We start from the raw sequence: 26068 nt of genomic DNA, 5'->3' as shown, positions 1-26068 counted from the left end.
TCTTCACGCTGCTCTATACCGTGCACACCTCTTTATCTCCGAATAACTACTGCAACCTAGATAATTTTCAACCTGTTTACTGTATTCATCTCTTTAATAGCATAACGTATATAAAAATCAGTAAATTCCGGCAGCAAATATAAAACAGAAACAAAAAATAATAAAGAAAGCGAGCGAAATGAGAATAAGCAAACGACATGGGAGTAGGCAAGCGTAGCACACGTCTAGAAGATACTTTTAGAATGGTAGACCGCGCGCAGCCAGCTGTTTTGTGAAGCCATGTCAGTGTGGTCACGTTATGTCAGTTTTTGGTCTAAAACGTCAGCGCAGCCAGACGTTTCACTGGCGCGAGAGAATCCCAGTATTCGAGGGACTACCTCATGTTTTTTGTCTCTGTTGATACGGCAAAGTTCTTGTCGAAGGCAGGCGTCGTTTATGTTGGAGACTGGATCAATAGTGATTAGTGAGTTAGTGAGTCAACTTCGACGTCCGACGAGCTATCATGTGCATGAAGTAGTGGACAGAGATTCGTCGCAGTTGCTTCGAGAAAGACAGAAGTAAGGAAAGCTTAAATTTTAAATTTTGTTTTGCATTGTTTTTGTAGTAATGCTTTTGAAGATATAGTGGTTTTGTGGGAATAGATTGCTGAGTAATTTCATAAAATGTTAAATGAGAGTAGGAAAAACTGTACTGTTTTTGAGTAGAGGTTGTGTACGGACGCATTTAAAGAATATTTCAAGGTTGTGTTTGTTCATACGTGAGTACATTTTGTAATTGTCATTGTAACTGCAAAGTTATGTTGTATTGCTGCTGTGATTGAGAATGAGACAAAATCATAACATTTTTATTATTGTTTGAGGTACTTGTGGACAACAGTTTGCTTCAAAATAGTTCCATTGTTAACACTGAAAAATTCTTGTCAGTTAGTGTGCGATGTTTTGTGTTGTAGAATTATTTATTTCGCAACCGCCTCATTGTACATACGATATTGGAAATGTCGTACATAGAAATTAAAAACATGGAATGAATTAAATGAAGCTGCCAACGATACTAGTAAATTTACAATTTCATTGCATATGAATAATCTGTAATAATTTGTTTCCCAGTAATAACTACATGTCGAATAAATAGTAATATAGATATCATGGCAGTACATTGTGAACTGAGATATATGCACACAGAAACTTCTCACAGGATTTATAACATACGTTACATATATCCGAGATTAATTTATAAAATGAGTTTGTTATTCGTAAAGGATATGAGGCAACAGAATGAAAATATCCAAAGTAAGCCATTCTGATGCCTTCTAAGATGTAAACATTTGTGATAATTCTCAGTGCAGAGCAGACAAGAATTAATTCTGTGTGTAAGGAATCTTACATGGTGTTTTCAATTTGTAACTTCATATATATGCATTGCTAACAGGTTTACAAACTGCACACTCTCCATTAGTCTGCTGTCCAGCTCTGCATTAATGTCTTCATCCTGGATCATTTTACCAAGTTGTTTTCTTTGCATTCAGCATAAGTGTATTTGCACTGAATGAAGTCCCAATACTTGTTGGATTTTATCAGTAGTGAATGTAATGCATTTTCAAAACTGCTCACTATTAGACTTCTCAATTGTAGAGAATACAGTTTTGGCTGTATTGTACTGCAACTTTAAATCATTGACAAATATGAGAAAAAGTAGTGGCCCAAAGATGCTGCCCTGGAGTACTCCTAAAGAATTTTTTTGCCTCTGAAACTAAGCGTATTTTTTGATTTGAATTAACAGTGGTAAGCTGTACAATCTGAAGTTTGTTTGTGACGTTTGACTGAAACCACATTTTAGCCCATCGTCTAATACCTGTTGTTTTCAGCTTACCAAGGAGGATTTCACGGCAGATGGTACTGAAGGCTTTAGACACATCTAAATTGATTCCTGGTACATTTTTGTTTTTCTCCAAATTTTTAATTATTTCCTGGGTGTAGTCTAAGACTGCCATTTGTATGCTGTTTTTTGCATGAAAATAGTGTTGATAACAAGTTCATTATTGTGTAGGTAAATAGTGACTCTAAAGTTTACCAGTTTCTCTAATATTTTTGCGAAAACAGATATGGGACAGTAGTTTTATATTATGTCTGTCTCCAGATTTAAGCAGTGGTCTCACTTTTGAGACCTTTTAGCAGGTAACTTTTTAGCAGCATCCTTCACTAAAGGATAAATTTTGAATATGTGCTAAAGGTTTTGCAATCAGCACAGAATTTTTTTTATTACGGTTGAAACTAGTACCTCATCTAAAACTGCTGCCATTTTTGCTTTTAAGCTCCTAGTCACCCTAATTACTTCCTGTTCATTTGTTGAAGGAATGTTCATGCTACAGGCAACCCTAGGAGCCTATATTATTTTTTGTTTTGTTTTGAAAATTTTAAGTTAACATTTAGAATATAGTTATTAATGTAGTATGCCCTTTTCTTCTTTTCTGTATTACAATTTTCACAATTGTAGGATGTTATTTGTTCCTCTTCTCCAATGATATTAGTTCATTTCTTATAGTTTCCCATATAGTTTTTGATTTGTTGTCAGAGTTTTCCATAAAATTGTCAATTTATAGCAACTCTCTTCACTGTTGTCTTTTGGTTTATTTCTGTATAATGTTTTTACATATTTCACAAACTGTGGATCTGTGTATATTTTGATTTCTTTGTTCAGTATTCTCATGGTTATACTGGAAATCCTAATACCTGTAGTTATCCAAAGTTTATGTATTTTATTATTATTATTATTATTATTATTATTATTATTATTATTATTATTTTGTTCTGAACAATTGGCCCTCACTGATTTCTTAGGGAATCACATTTCAAATTGTGACATGAACCTAGAAGAAAATATATTGTATGAATTTCTCATATGTATCACATTGCACTGACTGTCACTGGATTTTCGGCATTTTGTGTAAGCTTTACTAAATACTTAGTATAGCTGCTTTAAAGACAATTCTTGGTGGTCTTGTATCAAAGCTGTAACTTTAATAGCTTGTTTCCTTTATGTGTGATCTTCGGTCTATGTAAAACTATGAAGAAATTAATAAAAAGTGAGAGTATTGGCACTGTTACAAATTTGTGTATCATCATAGTATCTAATCTAAATGAGATGATCGAAATATTCTGTGTTTGTTGTGCCCATGAAATTAAACCTGGACCTGGGTCAATGTATTTATGCTTTGTTTCTCTTGTTTGCAAGAAGTTAATTATCTTCTCTATCTTATGTCTTTCATACTCACGAAAATGACATTGGACGTGAGTTAATCATTCTATAATACCACAAAACACTAAAATTTCGGGTCTAGTGCAGCAGGGGATACAACCCGTCGGCTTTGGACAATGACGTCACAAGTCGCCAGATAGTAGTTTACCATTTTCGCTTTTGCTGTTATGTTTCAGTTTCGTTTTTTTTACTGATTGCTTAATAAAGTGGATCTGTTTATTCTATCTCGTGAGATTTTTTTTTTAAAAGCCAAAAAACACTTATCAGCCACTGAAGGGAGCTACAACACTAAGAAGAATCGCTTCGCGATTGGCGACTTGTGACGTCAATGTCCAAAGCCGACGGGTTGTATCCCCTGCTGCACTAGTCCCAAAATTTCTTCTACATCATTTCTTATTTTCAGCAGAGCAGTCAACACTTAGCTACAAAGCTCTGTAACATATACCTGCTTTGAAATAGTTGGACACCACTTGTGAAGGCAATGAACATGAGTTTGTGACAGCAACAACAGTAATGAAGGAAACTAAAAATGCATGACCACTACAGAATTAAATCAATACCTATAGCTTATAGAATTATAGGAATCATTTTGCAGCTAACTTTTCAGTAACTTTCTTCGTATGTTATGTAATTTAACTGTAGATTACTAAACCCTTGTCAAATTTGATTGCAGTGGCGTAAAAAAAAAGCCATTTTGTACTTATTTTGGTATGTAACATACCATTGGAGATATACTAGTTGTAACTAACTAATGTATAATCTACAAATTATGACTTGAGTTGACTAAATTTATAGTAGTGCAATTTATGATGATAGTTTAGTGGCAGTGCAACATTTTCTCCTCATTAGTGTTCTAGGTTTAATGTGGCCTGGTTGTACTTGAGGCTTTACATTTATAAAACAAAATAAATTACAAAATATTTGTTAAATTATGAGAAATAAGCCTCTAAGACATGGAATTCAAATATTCTATGGATTATTATGCATTCTATCAGTAAATATGCTACCATTTGAAATGATTGTTTCTCAACATATTTATGGAAGTGTTCCTTCGAAGAACCTAGCTGAGATAAACATGTTGGACCATTTTTTGACTCGTTCTGATGATTTAACTGTCAATGTTGGTGCTGTAAGATGCATCATTTGTTTATGATGCTATGCGTAGAAACTGCCAAAATTGTTGTTGTTGTTGTCTTCATCATTATCGATTTCCTTCACCACTATTACACATAGCCCTCGTACTATCTTTCTGATGTTTCCTAGTTTCTGATTATCTGATAGCAGGATTGCCATTTCAGTTATTCTGGAAAATAGTTTCGTTGCATGTTACCTCTTATTTACCGATGATGTGTGTAAGACCAGACGTAACTTGATATGTAATTTTCCACCTATGGTCACTAGTCTTATGAATTTAAAAAGTTTATGCGTCTTAACTCTTACTGCAACTAAGATTGAAGTTGGTAAGTCTCTCCTTTAAACTAACATTTTGTCACAAGGATATCTCACTTCATGGTTAAAAGCATTTTTTGCCTCCAAATATCTTACGAATGAGTGGAGGCCAGAGAGGCTAGCCCTTGCTGCTTTGTACTGTATCCGGAGGGTGAACTGTCCAATGAACGCATATTTACACAAGTTGGCTTGGTTGTTGGCTAGTTTAGGAACCAGGTATAGTAAAAGTGCTGTAACAGTGTCTGATAGAATGCACAAGTTAAAATATTGTCTCAAAGTTTATCCTACATACTCTAATTTAATGGTTCTCAGCAATTTTTCAATTCTTAGTGATGTGCGAGATATATCGAGAATTTAACAGAGGATCCCTTCTGAATGACAAAATTATGGGTAAAAGTTATGTACTGGACCCCTTCCCCTCCTTCCCTTTTTCATGGCGCAGATGTAAATCTTAAGCTTTGTTACCGGTTAATTTGTTCCCACAACCAGATTTTCTACTTTAAGATTTATTGGCTTCACCAAATTAAAACGATATTGTCACCTTCCAACCTAACTTAGACCTCAGGATACACTACAAATAAGTCTCCAACAACAACCCTATATTTCAGGGTGGGTCCAGTTTGTAACTTTAGCCGGGTACTGAGCTCTAAAATGGTCATTAAGATGAGAGCTCAGCTGTGGTTCTTATTAGGTAGTCCATGCTGCCAGAATTATGCTTAAAACAAAAGGTATGTACTTCCCATACCCTTCTACTTCAGAGCCGTTTCATCAAAGGCACATTATACATGCCATAAGATTAACGTTACTGTTGATTCACCAATGAATATTCACCCTGTCGGCCATCATTGATCTCACTATTCATGATGCCTTCATTCAGAGTTTGAAGATTCCTTTATGGGATGCTGGACTCATATTCAGGAGGACTCCATTTTTAATTCGTGTTCGTCCATCCTGATAAGTTTTCTGTGGTTTCTCTAGCTTGCCTACAACAAATGCCACTTAAAAAGGAGTCAACTGTTTCCTTTCCTAGGTCCAAACTTTTTGCTCCATATCTAACATCCTTGTTATCAACGAGATTATAAACTCTAATCATCCTTTCTTCTGCAAAGATTCATTGGGGAAAAGTTTCCTGTCTTTGTCATTGATAGCTCCACTGTTGTCTGAATAGTTGTCTTGGTGAAAATTTAAGAAGTGTAACTTAAAGAACTGTCATAGCACTCCAGAAGGTATTTTTGTTAGATATTTACAGTTTTCTGTTTTTGTGCTTTTCCAGGCTAATTTCTGATCACCTGTGAGATATTGGGAAGTTCATCCTTGAACATCTTATATATCTACAGATCAATGGAAAAATCCATTCTTTATTTTGGACTCGCTAAAGTTTTAATTTCTACTACAGTTACAGTCTTGTCTCGTCCATTGTTTGGGGAAAGAAAATAAAATTAAAACCCACTTTTCATGAAGAACAGTATAAATTTGCTTCCCCACAGGTATAGGTTGTTAAGACATTTCCATTACAAACTTCTAGTACTTGTAGAAAAGCATGAGTACATAATAATTTCAGTAGAAATCCATCACCAGAAATATACCATTTCTGTTCTATAATGGTTTCAGTTCAAATGTTTAACTCATCCACTTCTGCTTGAGGAACTGATTTAGGCATGACACAGTAAAATTATTAGATAACATTCAAAAGGAAACATAACAAAACATCCATTTATGATTCTAGAATGCTTGTTTGTATTAACACTTAAACATTACATTCTGTGTGTACAGTGTGTTGTGTTCCTTTTTGTTTTGCAATAATGTAAACACACTATGTGGAAGTGTTAATACAAATAAATGTGCTTAAGTGATAAATGGATGTATAAAATGCATGTTCGACAATCAGCTGCTTTTATTTTAAACTCAAATATCAGCTGGGTTCAGTCATGGACTATCCTTAAGGATAAGGGTTAAAATGGTTTAAGCAACCACGTTACATTTGCCATTACTTAAATAATGTGTAGAGCATGACATGAATATCAATAAATGACACAGGACTTAAGCAAACATACCAAGTGTACACAGAGCAGTGCTGAAGAGAGTTGCATAGGTACAATGTAATATCTATAGTTCTGATCATATCTTCAGAACTGGTATGTTTGCTTAAGTCCTGTGTCATTTATTTATGTTCATGACATGCTCTACACATTATTTAAGTAATGAACAATATAATGTGGTGGCTTACACTGGACTCGCATTCGGAAGGACGACGGTTCAATCCCGCGTCCGGCCATCCTGATTTAGGTTTTCCGTGATTTCCCTAAATCACTCCAGGCAAATGCCGGGATGGTTCCTCTGAAAGGGCACGGCCGACTTCCTTCCCCATCCTTCCCTAATCCGATGAGACCGATGACCACGCTGTCTGGTCTCCTTCCCCAAAACCAACCAACCAACCAATGTGGTGGCTTAAACCATTTTAACCCTTATCTGTGAAGATAGTCAATGACTGAAACCGGTTTATATTTGGGTTTAAAATAAAAGCAGCTGATGGTCAAACATGCATTTTATACATAACTTGACTGCTGTTGATAGTCACCTTCCAAAAATAATACATGGATCTTTCATTAAGTTTCCTTTATAATTGTTTGCTAATAATCATACTGTGTCAGGCCTAATGCAGTTCCTGAGATAGAAGTGGATGAGGTAAACATCTGAATTGAAGCAGTCGTAGAATAGAACTGGTATGTTTACAAACATGGGTTCTTATTCAAAATATTATATACACCCTGTATAAAAAGTAAAATAGTGTTGTGAAAATCTGTCCCTTTACCATATCATATCCCACTGTGCATAACAGTTGCCTTATGTTGCATGTTGTGACGATTTTACAGTTTACACTAATAGAAATTCTTCTGTGGAGAAACTTATTCAATTTTTTTTTCCTAATTTTACTTTGCTGTCTGTCAGACATTTTATATTACTGGGTAAGTGACCAAAAATTTTAGTTTCAACATTATGTACCCTTTTTTTTGCTAAAGACAAACTTAATGTTTTATACACACACACACACACACACACACACACACACACACACACACACACACACACACACACACACAGCTCAGCAGCCACACTGTGTGTGCTTTGTGCTTCTGTTGATGTGTGTATGTTTTCTAATTCAAAAGACCTGCTGAAAGCTTAAATGGATAGATTCAGTGTCTGTTGGCAATTCAACTTCACCTCTATATGGCAAGTAGTAATCTACCCTTTTCATAATATATTTGTTATTCTATCCTAGACTTTCCATTGTTTCTTAAAGATGAGTTATCTAAGAACATTATTCTATATGACATTATTGATTGAATGGGCCTAATCCAAAATGTCAACTTACTGGTTTCTCTTCCCATTTTTGCAATGATTCCAAGTGCAAATACGATTAATCTATGTTGTTTTAGAGTCCCAAAATGTGCTTTTCCCAGTTTAAAATCTTATTAATATGGATACCTAAGAATTTTGAAGTTTTTACCCTGTTTATTATTTCCTTACTGTTGGTGTAATACATCTAGATGAACTGAAAAGATTGTGCTGGGTCATTTTAAAACTGAGGGTGAGATCATTCGCAGGAAACCAGTCACTGATACTTTTGAGAATATTGTTTACCATTTCTCTTGTTTCTTTACACATACTTGGATTGATTACAATAGTAGTGTCATCGGCAGAAAAAACTAATTCTGCTAATTAGTGTTGCAGATAGTCATATATAAAAGTACATTGCATTGTCCTAGCTTTCAGAAATATTAGTGGAATAGATTGGGAGAAGGTTGAAAGGGAAGGGCAAGTAACTGTTGCCAACAGGTGGGCTGCTCTCATCCTGGGGTTTGAGTGACCAACCCTTCCTAAATATTTTGGAGATGGAGTATAGCTGTCGCATAAGTCACAGCTACAGTTCAACTTTACTTCTACACAATTTGAGACATTTACCTCATCATTCAGTTTACACTACATTGTTTTATGTTGTTGTGTAAGCTACTCATCTGACCCCGATACATTTCTATCCATAACCACACAGTATCTTGAAAACTAGAATGGACTGGTGATTTTCATAATAGTTTCTGTGATTGAGCCCACCTTGATGCGGAACAACTGATATTTTATGGGTATTGCTCCACTCTGGTTAAGATAAATAAATAAATAACGATACAAGAGGAAAACATAAGTTACATATACGATTATGGAACACTTTCATGATTGCAGAATGAGATTTTCACTCTGCAGCGGAGTGTGCGCTGATATGAAACTTCCTGGCAGATTAAAACTGTATGCCCGACCGAGACTCGAACTCGGGACCTTTGCCTTTCGCGGGCAAGTGCTCTACCATCTGACCTACCGAAGCACGACTCACGCCCGGTCCTCACAGCTTTACTTCTGCCAGTATCTCGTCTCCTACCTTCCAAACTTTACAGAAGCTCTCCTGCGAACCTTGCAGAACTAGCACTCCTGAAAGAAAGGATACTGTGGAGACATGGCTTAGCCACAGCCTGGGGGATGTTTCCAGAATGAGATTTTCACTCTGCAGTGGAGTGTGCGCTGATATGAAACTGGCAGAAGTAAAGCTGTGAGGACCGGGTGTGTGTCGTGCTTCAGTAGCTCAGATGGTAGAGCACTTACCCGCAAAAGGCAAAGGTCCCAAGTTCGAGTCTCGGTCGGGCACACAGTTTTAATCTGCCAGGAAGTTTCACTTTCATGATTCATCAAAAAACTGGTTTTGCTTGCTGTTTCAAATAAAATGGTATGCAGTTAACTTTAAGAAGGAACAGAAGATAATAAATCATTTCATGTGATGGAATTCCCTTTGTGATTTTGACCATGCAAATTCTTGATGGTGTCAATCTGCAGATTATAGAGTATAAAAAAGCTTTTTACACACTATGTTTCATGTTTGTTTGGAAGACAATATATTGCATGAAGCAAATATTTCACTTGTTTTGTGATCAATGTAGGGATAAATGATGCTCTTGCTATAAATATATTTAGTGAAATATTGACCTCCAGCTCCTGCATTCTACACTGCTGCTGAAAACCACTACACAGTGTGTTAGAAACCTTTTCACTCAAATTGAAATGGGTGATAGTGGATCTACAACTGATAACACTAAGATACAGAAAAAATTGTGAGAAATGTGTATTTATTGTGTTATGAACATCCACAATGTACACCACATAATAACAACAAAGCTCATAATAATAGTTCAGAATGATTACCGCCAGTCTCAGTGCAAGCTTGTCAATGGCGCATGAAGTCCTGCTGCATTCTCCCAAAGATCCCTGGTGTCCATTCTACCAGGAGGCAGGCAACTTGGACGTTAGCAAGCAGATTTTCATCCATTTCTACAGGGTTTTCATACAGCCAACATCTTGACATAGTCCCAGAGGAAAAAGTATAGAGGTTTTAGATGTGATGATTGTGCTGGCCGTGGGACAGGACCTCCCCTTCCAGTCCAGCGATGAGGGTACAGTTTGAAATTTCCTGGCAGATTAAAACTGTGCGGGACCGAGCACGGGTCGTGAGTCGTGCGTGGGTAGCTCAGTTGTTCGAGCAATTGCCCACAAAAGGCAAAAGTCCTGAGTTCGAGTCTCAGTCTGGCACACAGTTTTAATTTGCCAGGAAGTTTCATATCAGCACGCACTTTGCTGCAGAGTGAAAATCTCATCCAAGGTACATGTTGTTTGGGTGTTCACAGATGTTAACATCAAAGTGGACTGGTGCACCATCTTGTTAAAGCCACATCCTTTCATTGACAAAAAGTTGTATAGTCTCCAAGAACTGTGACAGTACATCTTGTAGGAACACCAGCTAAAATGGGCCAGTGGAATTGAGAGGCAGAAAATAAAGTCCTGTTAGGTGCTCTTGGACAATGTGCGCCCATACATTGACAGAGAATTGGTGCTGGTGGCCACCAATGTGGATGGCATGGGGATTGTCCTCATTCCAGATATGACTGTTGTAGCTGTTGAAAACACCATCTTGGGTGAATGAGGCCTCTTCGTACTAAAAACAGTACGAAATTCAGCACTGCAGTGGATAGTCCATTGACAGGAGTGAATGGGGTGGTCAAAATCCATTGGTCCCAGTGGTTGCACTCACTCTTTATTATAGTGGTGTTATACCTGTTCCACCAGTACTCTCCTTACTGTATCCTTCAAATCATGCATTTCACGGGTAAGTTGATGGCTCCTTATTGCTGGGTGGTCAACCACATGATCCAATGCCAGTCTGGTGTTCGGACATGTCCTTGGTGGGAAACTTATCCGGCTCTCTATGGTGTGAATGACCCCCTCTCTCGTAAGATCCAGGGAGATACACTTCTTCCAGTTAGGATGACACATTGGGGAAAGTGTTCTATGTACATTCTTGCTACTTTGTGGGCACCACATCCTGCCCCAAGGTACATTAAATGCATGTCTGCCAAGTCTCATGATGAGTAATGTTCCATCTTTAACTATGTGTCATGCACAGCGCGTGCACGCCCACACACACACACACACACACACACACACACACACACACACACACACACACACATGCACCTTCGTGGGTGCATCACAAGGTGTCTGACATGATGGGCAACTGACACCAGCAATAGTGGCGTGCTCGTGGCACAGGTTAACATGTTGATGGAATGCATGCAATTGTCGCATGACATACATGCTGCGCGCTAAGGTGTGTACAGTATGCCTGCTGTGATCAGTGGTGTATAATGTTTATCGCTTGCTGCCTGACCTAGCAAGGTGGCACAGTGGTTAGCAAATGCTGGAGTGGTTCCTCTGAAAGGGCATGGCGGAATTCCTTCCATATGCTTTCCTAATCTGCTGGGAGCGATGACCTCACTGTCTGGTGCCCTCGTGCAAATCAACCAACCAACCTTTAGTGATGATCCTCCTGTGATGTACAAACAAACTCGCTGCGTGTTACAGTGTACAACAGACACCTGGGGTCTTAGTGAGATTGTGGCAGAACTGCATGCACCATTAAAGTGATGGTAGTTGTGATAGTTGTCATATTAGATGGCACCTTCTTGCAGGTGTAATCTTACTAGTTTGTTGAGATGAAAGTTTGGTTGTCTCTGTGACAGTTTTTGTATTCAATTTGCATTGTTCTCGATTTAAAATTCCATTTTGTTGGAAACATGAGACTTCCCTACTCACTCTATCGTGTAGTGTCATAGTTCATATGGAAGAGGTGGGTAAGGGGAAGCTAGAAATCTTACTGGTGCCAGCAAAGGGGGAGGGGGGAGAGGAGGGGAACTGTTGTTGGTGTTATGTTTATGAGCACAACTCCTAAAATAACAAGCATGTCTAAAACGCTTTTTAAGAAGAGTCTGTACACCTAAAGGATGACTGTTTGTGAGAGATGCACTATTGTAACTCTGAGAAATAAAGTTACATAAAATATCCACATCAGCTGGCTAAAATCTTTGCATTACACTCATAAGAACGAGAGAGGGTGAAAATCTTCCAGTTGATTTGCACTTGGGCAAAATATAGCTTATAAATATAATAAATAATAAATTTGGATTAGTACCAGCAAGAATATGCAATGGCAGCATTTACATGGACAGGAACAAAATCTACATCTGGGGGGCTTGCTGTTTCACCAGCTGGGATGATGCCGTATGAATGGATTATAGATGTTCATGTAGATAAGTTTGATTGATTGCATGGTACCATTTTCCTCCTAAAGTCAGAGATACATACAATTAAAAGGACACTGATGACACTAGGAAACTGTTCTGTGCATCCAGCAGAAACTGGTGTGTCTTAAGTTTCAAAGTTACTATTGAATGTCTTACTAGCATCCGCTGAAGTGTCCAGAGCATATTCATTTGATCGGTAATGGTTGCTGTGAAGAGTCTTTTATATTTGGGGATGCATAAAGGCAGCAATTTACTTTCCATTATGTGTCCTATCAGTGTGGCTTTTCTCCAGTTACAAAGTGGGATGATCCTTTGCAGGAGGATTGGACACACAGTTGGGAGGTATATGCTCAAATTCCAATCAAACTGACCTGTTGTAGGATGTCTGTGTTTTTTCTTGCCAGTAAAGGTTAATTCTGGGACTATGGGTCAGAAAGTGAGCTATATGGTTAGTAGTGTGGCCCAGGCTCTTTTTAAATTTGAGAAAGTATGGCACAAGAAATCTTGTGCACCAGATTTTATTTTAAATGAGCTATTTATGAATTCTTAGATGAGCACTAAAATTTGACAGTTATTTACATTAATAAGTGTAAACAGAGACAAACTGTTCGCCACTCAGTATTTTCCCCTGGTAGTGGCATTATGATTAGACTTCCAGATGTGTACAGTCTTAAGGAGCAGATGAAGTGCAATTGATGGAATAATGCTCTCACTTCCTCTGATGCCCTAAGTGTGATATAGGCCATTCAGCAAATGTACCCAGTAAACAAAGCAGTTCAAAACATACAAGACACCTGTCACTTAGTACAATAGCAAAGGAAGGCAGTATCATTCTTCTGGGTGTCAAACCATGCAGGAATCCAGGGAAATGAGCAAGCTAACAGGGCAGCAAGGGGTGATTGCAACCAAATTAGTGTACTATCCCATGCTGTCCCCTTGGCTGTTGCTACTTGTTTAGGAGAAGAGTTAGCTGTCAGTGGGAGATGAGTGGCTGGCAGTACAAAGTAAAAAATTAAGGCTGCTGAAGCCAACAATTTTCCATGATGGGTATCATTGCAGTCACAGGTAGAAATTAGTGGCTTTAACATGTCAGAGAAAAGGGCATTGTACTCTAACACAAAGGCAACTCCTCCAGCAGGATGACCCACCAAGGTACATAGCTAGTTGTGTACCAGTGCTGCTGTGCCACATTTTCCTTGATTACATTTAATATTCTGACAAAAGGCAGCAGTTTGTCTTGATAATGATTTGTCCACTGTTTTAAATACAATGAGATGAGTGTGGAAAAGGGTTTAAAGTCTTTTGTGTTCTGCAGATTCTGTACAAATTACTGAGTAGATTATTTTGATGTATCTTAGTGACTGATTTACCCTTTTAGAGTGAGTGTTGAAACAAGCTACAATTATTTTATAATAGTTTTACAACTTTGACTGTGTGTCCATTTCGTGCTGCGCTGTCCATGTGTATGATCAGGCTAATCTCAGGAACTCCATTCACAGAAGTCTCAATAGTACCAACTGACCAGTGTGTTATCCTCAGCTGATAGGTGTCATTGGATGTGGATATGGAGAGCATTTTGTCAGCACACTGCTCTCACAGCCATTGTCGGGTTTTGTGACCAGAAATCTCAGGAATCACTGTAGGGATTTTGATCTAATTTTCACTGATAGGTAGACTGATTCACAAGGAAGGTCTGTGTGTATATTTTATAAATACTTTATGGAAACTGGCTGAATTATCATGATGTAAAGTCATCTGCCCTTGTCAAATCAATACCATTGCCACTTAGCAGTACAGCTGCCTTAACTCTTGAGAGCATTGAAGCCTGTAGCTGTAGTGTGTGCCCGGAAACTGAAAGGCCACCTGATCAGATTCCAGCTGGACAACCAGTTTTTAACTCTACCTTTTGACCTTGCATTCACCTCCGTATGATGTGGAGATTCACCAGAAATGAAACATGATTTGGACTCCTTTCCATGGTAAGAGAACTGGTTAGGGACATTTAGGTCCTCAAAGTGACATCCAATTGAATGACTTGCACCAGTCCATTGAGCCACATGGAATTATTATTATTATTACCAGTATTATAAATTAATAATGTTTCAGAGTTACTATTGAATGTCTTACTTGCATCTGCTGAAGTGTCCATAGCATATTTATGATGGTTAATGGGTGCTGAGAAGTCTTCTATATTTGGGGCTTATAAAGACAGCAATTTAAAACTGTGCAGCTATAAATTAAAGCCCTTCTTCATCCTTCTTGGCCTGTACATGAAGGCTAATCTTGGGAATTAGTATAAGGATTTTGATACTAGCACCAGAGTGCCATTGGAGCCTGCAAGTTCTTAGAAGACACAAATGTTCTCTATGCAATAAGTATTTCATTGGTGTTTGCAGTGACATCTTTTAGCAATGATTGGAGCTGCAAGTTACCATGCCATCTGCAGCAGCCATGGTGGTGTGGTGCCTTTGATGCCCACACACTTGCATGTGAAGAAAATTACTGCTGTGCCCAGACGAGTCATTTGGGGTATCACTCCTAATAGTCGCCAGACACATTTTCTCTGGTGTTTGAGGAGATATTTGCAGTTTTGTTTTTGTGATGTTTAGCTAGAGTCAGCCCAAACAAATCCTGTTCATGACATTGACAGATAGGGTCAGTTTGTTTCCCAGCACAAACTAAATTCTTTGAAGTGTAATTTTACATGCATGTTCAACAGAGCCATCTCAAATAAGTGTTGTGTGATATTTGTTTTATCGATCTGTACTAACAGAAGCTGAACAATTCTGATGCATGGGTGGTAGCTGTCAATGCTGGCCATGACAGCACACACAATGCAGTTTTCCTTAATTTCTTTGCTTTCATTTATGATGACATCTAAAGAATCTTCTACAACAGACTGTGCACTTTGCACAGTCTGAAAGGAGGCTGTGTGATGGCGTTAAGCACAATTTCATTGTATTCCTTTGGTACTGTTACTATTTTTCTAGGACTAATTATGGTTAAGAATAATGTGGACAATTTTAATGGATAAATACAGGGTGTACATACCAGGTGAACAGGTATGAAATGATCGTTTTTTTGTGAAAATGAAACACTAATTTTGAATTGAAAAGTAAAAACATTTTATTCAAAGTACTGACCATTGCTTTCTATAGATTTAGACCACCTTTCTGGCGATTTGTGGACACCACGCCAATAGAAATGTTCATCTTTTGAAGCAAACCAATCAGACACCCAATTTTCAACTTCTTCGTAGGAATCAAAGTGTTCCTCAGCCGATGCGTGTCCCATTGATGAAAACAAATTGTAGTCTGAAGGGGCCAAGTCTAGTGAATACGGCAGGTGGGGTAGCAGCTCCCAGCCAAGTGTTTTGATTGCATCCTGAACCAGTTTTGCTTTGTGTGCAGGTGCATTGTCGTGTAAAAAAAATTACTTTGCCATGTCTTCTGGCCCATTCTGGTCTTTTTTCGATCAATGCATAGTTCAGATTGATCATTTATTGTCTGTAGCGATTAGTATTCACAGTTTCACTGGGTTTTAGAAGCTCATGATACACCACACCTTTCTGATCCCACCAAATGCAGAGCATTGTCTTCTTGCCGAATCGATCTGGTTTTGCAGTTGATGTTGATGGTTGTCCCGGATTAACCCGTGATTTTCCCCATTTAAGATTCTTAAAATAAATCCATTTTTCATCACCAGTAACAATTCGATGCAAAATTGATTTTCTTTCATGTCTTTGAAGCAAAATTTGATAAATGGTTTTTCGGTTTTCCATCTGTCTTTCATTCAATTCATGTGGCACCCATTTTCCACACTTTTGGATCTATCCCATAGCTTTCAAACGGTGAGAAATTGTTTGTTGTGCAACATTTAGCATTGCTGCCATTTACTTCTGACTCAAAGTAGCATCTTCATCCAATATTGCTTGCAATTTGGTGTCTTCGAACTTTTTTGGTGGTCTTCCACGTTCTTCATTTCTTACATCAAAATCATTATTTCTGAACTGTTGAAACCATCTTTTGCATGTTGCTTCTGACAGCATGATCACCATATGCCTCGACAAGCATTCGATGCGACTCTGCAGCACTTTTTTTCAAATGAAAACAAAAAATTAATGCTTTCCGCAAATCATCACTTTCTGGTACAAAATTCGACACTGTTAACACGATGAAAACATATGATGTTGTTTGTTCCATGACTTGATGTACACTAAATATCTTTGACAGATGTCATACCAACCAAACAAAAATATTAAGGCTCGTTCACAACAAATGTTCCTTATTGACACGTTTGTATCTTAACACTCATTTCATACCAGTACACCTGGTAAAGTCTGGCAACACTTTCAATTATTTATTGCACAAAAACCGAACATTGTAAAGATATCATACAGATGTCATTTTGAAGAGAAACCCTGAAAGTTTTTTTGTTTTTGTTTTACTCTGTGTATACCAACACAGCGTAGTTTGTAATTTGCCAGTAGTCAGCACTATTCGCCAACATGGCGAGTTCAGGTGCAGAGCAAGCTTTCTGTGTGTTGGAGTTCGACAAAAACAAGTGTGCTACAGCTGTTCAACGGTTTTTAGAACAAAGTACAGTAAGAAGCCACCAAGAAGGAAGGCCATTTTCCACTGGAACAACAAATTTGTTACAATGGGTTGCTTGTGCCCGGCAAGGAGAAGCGAACGTCCCAGTGTGAGTGAAGTGAATGTGCAGCACATGCGAGACGTGCTGGGATGGGTATGGCAAGAATTAGATTACCATATTGACATCTGCCAGGTCACACATGTTTTGCATACTGAATGTTTATAAGAAAAACTTTCGGAGCATTTTCTTCAAAATGCAATATGTATGACATCTGTACAATGTTTAGTTCTTTCCCGGACTTTATGTACACCCTGTACTTCTATGGCATGTATGGAGAAAGCTCACTTCTAAGATGATACATCCTTAATGTTCTGTTAGCTTTGCTCAGACATGGTTTGGTAAACATGCATATAATCTTGAACAGTTCTACTGGCTCACCCTGTAACTTTACTTCATGGGGCATATTTGAATGATTATACAGGAGATAACCAAGTGTGTCGTTCCTCTCCCACCACCTCTACGTACTATACTGCATGATAAATAATATGAAGTTCAACTGAAAGTTTCAGGTTTGCATTCTTTCTGTTTCAAATTACAGTTATTGAGAAACTGTTAATTATAATCATTCCAGTATTTTCCTTATGTAGAGGTCCAAAGATGTAACTGGTGTGTGGTTCAGTGGCTAAGTGTCAGATTACATATCCAAAAGTCCAGGGTTTAATCCACAGTTGGTTTTTTTCTGTCAGATATCAGTTCTTTCACATCTGGCAATGATTAGCTGGTTTGAAAAATGTCAAGATTCACTGTGACTTGGAGTCTACAATGAACTGTGGACTCTCATGTGACTAGAAAAGTCAGGTCAATGTTGGAGGAAGCAAAGGAATAACACCTCCATTTGGACCATGCTAAATAAAGCACTTCAGTGTTCGAAACAACGTTTGGGTTGACAGCTTTACTATGTGAAAGTGTCAAAGTGACCTACTCTCCACATCTACATACATTCTCCGCAAGCTGCCATACAGTGTGAGGGTACCCTGTACCACTGCTTGACATTTCCTTTCCTGTTCCACTCACAAATAGAGCAAGGGAAAAACAGCTATCTATATGCCATCATATGAGCCCTAATTTCTAGTATCTTATCTTCGTGCTACTTACGCCCAATGTATGTTGGTGGCAGTAGAATCATTAAGCAGTCAGCTTCAAATGCTGGTTCTCTAAATTTTCTCATTAGTGTTTCTCAAAAAGGTCATCTTCCCACCAGGGATTCCCATTTGAGTTCCCAAAACATCTCCGTGAAACTTATATGTTGTTCGTACCTACCAGTAACAAATCTAGCAGCCCGCCTTCAATGCAATGTGATACAAATCCCAGACACTTTAGCAGTACTCAAGAATAGGTCGCACCAGTGTCATATATGTGGTCTCCTTTACAGGTGGACCAATCTTTCCTAAAATTCTGCCAATAAAGCAAAGCCGACCATTCGCCTTCCCTACCACACTTCTCACATGCACATTCCATCTCGTATTGCTTTACAATGCTAAGCCCGTATATTTAAATGACTTGACACTGTCAAGCAGGACACTAATAATACTGTATCCAAATGTTACAGCTTTGATCTTCCTACCCATCTGCATTAACTAAAATTTTTCCACATTTAGGGCTAGCTGCCATTCATCACACCAACTGGAAATTTTGTCAGAGTCCTCCTATATCTTCCTGCAGTTACTAAACGTCACTACCTTATTGTACACCAAGGCATCAGAAAACAGCCGTACATTGCTGCCAACCCTGTCCGCCAAATAATATATGTATATAGACAACATCAGCAGTTCTATTACACTTCCCTAAGGCACTCTTGATGAAACCCATATCTCTGGTGAACACATGCCACTGGCAAGGACAACATACTGGGTTCTATTACTTAAGAAGTCTTTGAGCCACTCGCATATCTGTGCACATCTTGTCATCATCTGACAACCTAACCAAAGCAAAAACTTGAGGGACTGAAGATAATATACATACGCGCGCGCGCGCGCACACACACACACACACACACACACACACACACACACACACACACACACACACACACCTTTCTCAGTATAGTAATAAAGAACCAGATGCCGGCCGCGGTGGCTGTGCGGTTCTAGGCGCTCCAGTCCGGAGCCACGCTGCTGCTATGGTCGCAGGTTCGAATGCTGCTTCGGGCATGGGTGTGTGTGATGTCCTTAGGTTAGTTAGGTTTAAGTAGTTCTAAGTTCTAGGTGACTGATGACCACAGCAGTTGAGTCCCATAGTGCTCAGAGCCAACCATTTTTGAACCAGATGTATAACGTAGAACTTTCATTAAAATGAAAGTACTTTACTACCTACCATTGTCTGGCACCGGTAGAGTAATGTCACTGTGTTATCGTAAGAATGACACATACATATTTCCTTTATGCATGCTAAGAGGGTCATCACATATTATATCTGAATGACATAGAGTTTATTTCACAGATATTTACTTATCATTCTATTTTCACAACTGTTGTAGGTATCCCTTCTACTTTGATGCACTTTTCACAACACTTCTGTAAGTCCTTGAATACATAGCACAATCCATTATTCTTCAGGTCCTTTAGATTCAAATGCTGTCTTGAACACTGTTGCAAACTTATCAAATAAATGCCCCTAAAAAGTGTTTTTCCAAGATTAGCGTTATGAGATGGATGTGGTACTGTGCATTGTGTCAAGTCTTCCTTCCTTCATTCATTCATTCATTATATAGGATGAAAACAGGGTGTGGGACATAGTGTGTTACTGCCAACCAAATTATATGGCATGTTGCTACCAACTAATACTATACATAAAACATTCCACTATCAAACTATGAGGTTTAAGACATGTAACTATCAAGAAAATATTGTAAAAACAACTTTGATCCCCCAATCCCCTCCCAACGTCCATGAATTTCATCTTTGACAGCCATAGTTAGTTTTACATTGTGTTGTGCAGATATAACTTTCCTCTGTCATGGACTACTACTTTTACAAGTATATTTGTACCCCACAACCCACCTTAAAGTTTGCAGCAGAGGGTACAAAGTGTGCTTTAATCATTTCCTTCCTTTCTATTCCATATGTAGATGGCATGGTTGATGGCCAGTTGTCAATACCCCTCTGTTTAAGATCTCATTTCTGTAACATTCCTGTAGTGGTCTTTATGCAAGTGTTAGAGAAGGAAATATGTTTATTGGTTGACATCATAATGTGGTCTCTCAGAATTTTGAGACTAAGGCAGTCTGTGTTGCACAATAACATAGCACCTACTGTAGTTTATTGAGTATTAAAATTGTTTTCACACTGATTAAACAAACCTCTGATGGATTGAGTACATCTTATTTCAGTCTTCATCACCTACAGTAATGCAACTCGGTGAGGCTGATGAACAGCACCCAAGGATTGATGACTCCTTCATGAGTGAAATGCTGTTCTGTGAGATTCTTCCAGGAAATCTCCGTTTGGTATCTGGACTTCCCATGCCAAAATCAGTATGATAATTACACATTAAATTCATCCAGCATCTTATTGGTGATCACATTGTCAAGTGGTGTTACATTTTTTCAAATTATCTGAACAGTTAACAGCAAATATTTAACTCTGGGAACATGAATGTGAAGAATTTAGTAGTAGTAGTAGTAGTAGTAGTAGTTAGTAGTTTATTTGTCCAGAAACAATATACACTGCATAGATTTTGTCAGAAAATACTACACACACACACACACACACACACACACACACACACACACACACACAAATTTGCAAGGGTGCATAGTGCCCTGCACAATATCGCATTCAAAATTGCACATACAACTTTAATTAATTACAGAAATGTATGCAAAATTTGATATGTAGCATATGGATGACATTTACATGCAAATATGATCAGAGTTATAACACTTTTATTTAAAATACCCATTCACATAAAAGCAAACCCTTGATTAGAGATACTGTTGACATACATTACATGAGAAGTTGCTTGCTACAAGTTTATTGCAGGTATTCATTTACAATATGATAGCAATTGGTCATAAAAAAATTGAATACTGCTTCTTAAAATGAAGACACTTTTTTAATTTATTTTATTTGTGACAGAAATTTGATGTACAATTAAGTGCTCTGAATGTCGGTCTGTTTGGTTCTGTGCTAAAGTCTTGTTTAACTGTTTTGTATGGATGACATTGCACATTCTTGATGAAGATTTGAGTTAATTTTGAAACTGCCATAGTACCTTTTTTATATTAATTACACTGTTTTGTATATATAGACATGGCATGGGTGAAATATTTGGCTGTTGAAATAATTGTTTGGAGGGTGTTAACCTTGAACTACTGGTAATTATTATCATTTTTTGTATAGTGAAGATGGTTTTTCAGGTTTGTTCTATTGTGACCCCCAGAAAGTGAGGCCATAGGATATAGCAAAATGGATGTAAGCAAAGTAGACAATTCTGCTATATTGTCAACTACACACAGTACTAACTACTATGCAATGCAAGCAAAGCTTAGCTCATCTACATCGAATGTACAGTAAGATGTTGGAAATCATTTAACACATTGTTTCTATCATTATAATACATCCTTTATTACTTACATTTATAATACAGATTACCGGTATGTTATTTTTAGTATTCGTTCAGTTGTTACAATGTTACTATGGTGATAATGCCTAATACTGATACATTATTGTTGGTAATGGTACATTATTATTTACCAAAAATATCTTTCAGGATACAGAATTGGTCAGTTAGATATGCCCTCACTGCAACTTGAATCCTGTAACATTATTGATTGACTATATGTTATTTGATAACTTTCTAAATATCTTTTTTGAAGATGCACATCTTCATTTTGGCAGAGCTCAGTTTTTGCACAGTTCATATGGAGACCCATTGTTTGTCTTTTATTGTGGATATGTGACCTCCATTTTTGAGGACGAGTGAGATTTTCGGTTGTCCACTGCTTCAGTAGAAGGATTTGCAGTTTTTTTTAAAGAGTAGTTTGCAAGATTTTGTGGTTGTGATACCTCTGTTATTCATATGATTCTTTTTGTATTCTGAATAGCTTAATACTGTTTGGGAAAGCTCTCCAGAAAATGACTCCATCATAAGAAGTGACTGAGCATTTTCATAGTACATGGTCTTTACTGCAGCAGCTTTCAAGGATCCTCATCATGTAACAGGATGTGCTCATTTTTTTTTTTTTTTTTTTTTGTGAGGTTGTCAATATGTGTTCGCACCTGACATTATACTGGCTCCTGATTCCAAGAAACGTTGACAGGTCAGCTGTTTACAGCTTTGTTTGACAACTGGATATTTATAGTTTATGGGACATTTTCCATGACATTAAGGAAATAGAGTTACAGTTTTTCCGTCATTTGTGATCAGTTAGTTTGATGTGAACCATTCTGCTATGTTATCCATTGTCTTTGTTTTTGTATAGTAAGTTCTCTATCTTTGCACTGATGAGAAAGCTTGTAGCATCAGCAAACTGATCAATATTTTGACAATATATGTTTGTTTGCAGGCCATTTGCACATAGGAGGAACAGCACTGCTCCCAGTACTTATCCTTATCTTGGTAAGCTGAGTAACGGTTTGTAATTTTGTTGCATGCAATATGTTGTATTTCCGTGTTTATTAATGTCTGCAAAGGTGTGTCTGATGCCTAGTTGATTTTTATTATCGTAGTAATGCCTCATGATCTATAATACTGAATGCTTTTAACAAACCCAGGCATACACCAATAATACAAGGTTATTCTAAATGATGGACCCATTTTCAAAAGTTCGTATTTATTCAAGTACAAATCCAAAATGAACACGCCTTATACCAATGAAAAGAGGAAGTGTCAAAGTTTTTTTTTCCATAATGTTTTATGTCAATTTAATAAATGTAATAATTAATAAATATTTGCAATTAATTAGTTTTTAATAATTATTTAATAATTAGAAATGTGATATATGTTATAAATGTTCAATGTGGCCTCCGTTGGCTGCACGGTGAACATACACGCTGTAGTCGAACTTGTCCCACACGTGTGAAAGCGTATCTGCTCTTACTGAATGTGCGGCAGCAGTGGTCCAGTTCCACAGATCATTCAGAGTGGTTGGTAAGTAGCTTCCTTCACATAACCCCACAAGAGATAGTTGCAGGGTGTGAGATCAGGAGATCTCGGTGCCCAGAAGTGCAGAGCCATGTTCCAAAGTCCCCTGTGACCGATAAAGCACTGAGGAAGGGAGCAATTCAAAGCCTCATACAACAATGTGCCAATGGGGCACAGCTCCATCCTGTTGGAAAATGAAGTCATGAGAATCTTGTCCCACATGTGTGAAAGCGTATCTGCTCTTACTGAATGTGCGGCAGCAGTGGTCCAGTTCCACAGATCATTCAGAGTGGTTGGTAAGTAGCTTCCTTCACATAACCCCACAAGAGATAGTTGCAGGGTGTGAGATCAGGAGATCTCGGTGCCCAGAAGTGCAGAGCCATGTTCCAAAGTCCCCTGTGACCGATAGAGCACTGAGGAAGGGAGCAATTCAAAGCCTCATACAACAATGTGCCAATGGGGCACAGCTCCATCCTGTTGGAAAATGAAGTCATGAGAATCTTTCATAACTTGAGGAAACGGCCATTGTTCCAACATGTCCAGGTATGTGATACCCATTACAGTTCTTTCTACAAAGGAAAATGGTCTATAAAACTTTGTATGGGATACAGCACAGATCTTCAATAAGTCTCTTTGTGTTGCAATGGTGAATGTGGATTTTACAAACCCCATATATGAACATTGTGTCTGCTGACTTTTCGATGAAGGCGGAACGTCGCTTCATCACTAAAAATTACACACTGTAGAAATGCTTCATTCTCAATCTTTGATAGCACATAACCACAAAATGCAAGACGCTTCCCATTGTAATTGGTTTTGAGATCCTGCACAAGTTGTAATCAGTAGGGCCTGCACAGCAAACGCCATCTCAGAACTTTCCATACAGTTCATTGGAGTATTCAAAATTCTTGTCTGGCTTTATTGGTAGACTTACTTGGACTGCGCACAAAACTTTCTTCACTCCGTCGGACAACATCCTCTGACACACACAGTCAACCTGTGCTTCATCCTTTGCTTATGCTCCCGGTTTGTTTAAATTGCTTAAACCAGTGGCTAATGCTTTTGCCAGTTGGTGGTTGAACACCAAATTTAGTACCCCTGCCGCCACCAGACAGACAGATCCCCAGGATGGGGATTCTGCACAGCTAATTGGCGTTTACATATGTCTGTTGTGCACTTGGGCACCTTTCTCTGAAGCATTGATGTGGCTGTGCAAGACATTGACACTCTGCTGGCGCTGCTATCCCCCTATCAACAGATCCCCCTCATTGTTGATCAGTACTGTGGTCAACCAAGGATGTAGCAGTCACTGTCCAGGACTGCAATGATCAAAAAGATACCCTTCAAAGACCAACCTTATCACTTATAAGCGTCGCCATGCTAAGACCCACTATCTTTTTAAGCAGAGTAAAAAAGAATGCTGGGAGTGCTATGTTTCCTCCTTTGGTACATACCCTTCTTCCTCGCAGGACAGACAGATCCCCAGGATGGGGATTCTGCACAGCTAATTGGCGTTTACATATGTCTGTTGTGCACTTGGGCACCTTTCTCTGAAGCATTGATGTGGCTGTGCAAGACATTGACACTCTGCTGGCGCTGCTATCCCCCTATCAACAGATCCCCCTCATTGTTGATCAGTACTGTGGTCAACCAAGGATGTAGCAGTCACTGTCCAGGACTGCAACGATCAAAAAGATACCCTTCAAAGACCAACCTTATCACTTATAAGCGTCGCCATGCTAAGACCCACTATCTTTTTAAGCAGAGTAAAAAAGAATGCTGGGAGTGCTATGTTTCCTCCTTTGGTACATACCCTTCTTCCTCGCAGGTTTGGTCCAAGCAACATAGCCTTCTGGGCTGCCAGTGACAATCAACTGTCCAGTGTCTTATCCTACTGGATGCTCTGTGTACTGATTCATCAGTCCGTGCAGAACACCTCGCGACACACTTTGCGATAACATTGACATTGTGTTCCTATCCTCCAACCTCTCTCTGACGGAAATGACAAGTTGAAGAAACACCCCCCCCCCCCCCCCCCCTCTGTTTCAACCCCCACCTAGCTGAAGCCTATAATGAACCCTTCACTGAACTGAAATTTGTGCAGGCTCTTACCTCTTCACATGACACGGCCCCAGGCCCGGATTCCATCCACAACCAGATGATCCATCACTTGGACCTTACCTAGAAGCAACATCTACTCAGTCTTCAACCACATTTGGCTCACAGGTGCCTTCCCCCTTGCAGTGGTGAGGCAGCATAGTTATCTCCTTCCTTACTCCCAGGAAGAACCCAACACCTCTCAACAGCTTCTGACCTATTAACCTGACATACTTTGTAAACTGCTTGAGAGGATGGTCAGTTTACAATTATGTTGGGTACTTGAATCTCGGGACATTTTGTCCCTGTATCAGTGTTGGTTCCAGGAAGGATGATCTCCAACTGACCATTTACTCAAATTGGAAACAGCAATCTGACAGGCTTTTACTAACTACAGACACCTTCTTTGACCTATGTAAGGCATACAACATAGCACATCGCCATCACATTTTAGGTATCCTCCATGACTGGGGCTTTCGCGGCCTGCTTCCAGTTTTTATCCATGAGGTTTTATCCCACCGGCTCTTCCGGGTTGAAGTCAGCACCTCACTCAGCACCCCTCGGACCCAGGAGAATGGTATCCCACAGGGTTCTGTGTTAGAAGTCACACTTTCCCTCATCGCTATTAATTGGCTTGTACCTTTTGTTGAGCCACTAGTACCTGGCGTTGTATGTCGACGATTTTTGCATCTGGTGCAGCTCCCACTCAGTAGCATTTGCTGAATGCCAGGTCCAAGGCACCATCCGATGGACCTTTGTGTAGGCCCTTTCCCATGGCTTCCAGTTTTCTCCCTCCAAAACACGGGTTATGCATTTTTGCCGTAGACCTACAGTACACCCTGATCCGGAGCTTT

General features: G+C 38.7%; 1 protein-coding gene across 2 annotated transcripts in view; it reads left to right on the top strand.

The window, feature by feature from the left end:
- Positions 1–265: 265 nt before the first annotated feature.
- The window catches only part of LOC124722911, a 50304-nt gene continuing 24501 nt past the window's right edge, over positions 266–26068 (top strand). For both annotated transcript variants that reach the window (XR_007006461.1, XM_047248058.1), the window contains exons 1-2: positions 266–557; positions 22540–22592. Coding sequence is in view for 1 of the 2 variants with exons in the window: in XM_047248058.1 (XP_047104014.1) it covers positions 280–557; positions 22540–22592 (331 nt within the window). In the remaining variant the exon portion in view is untranslated. The remainder of the gene's footprint in view (positions 558–22539; positions 22593–26068) is intronic.

The sequence above is a fragment of the Schistocerca piceifrons genome, chromosome X, assembly GCF_021461385.2.
Source record: "Schistocerca piceifrons isolate TAMUIC-IGC-003096 chromosome X, iqSchPice1.1, whole genome shotgun sequence".
NCBI lineage: Eukaryota > Metazoa > Arthropoda > Insecta > Orthoptera > Acrididae > Schistocerca > Schistocerca piceifrons.
Note: the sequence above shows the minus strand (reverse complement) of the source record. Positions and strands in the feature narration are given on the sequence as shown.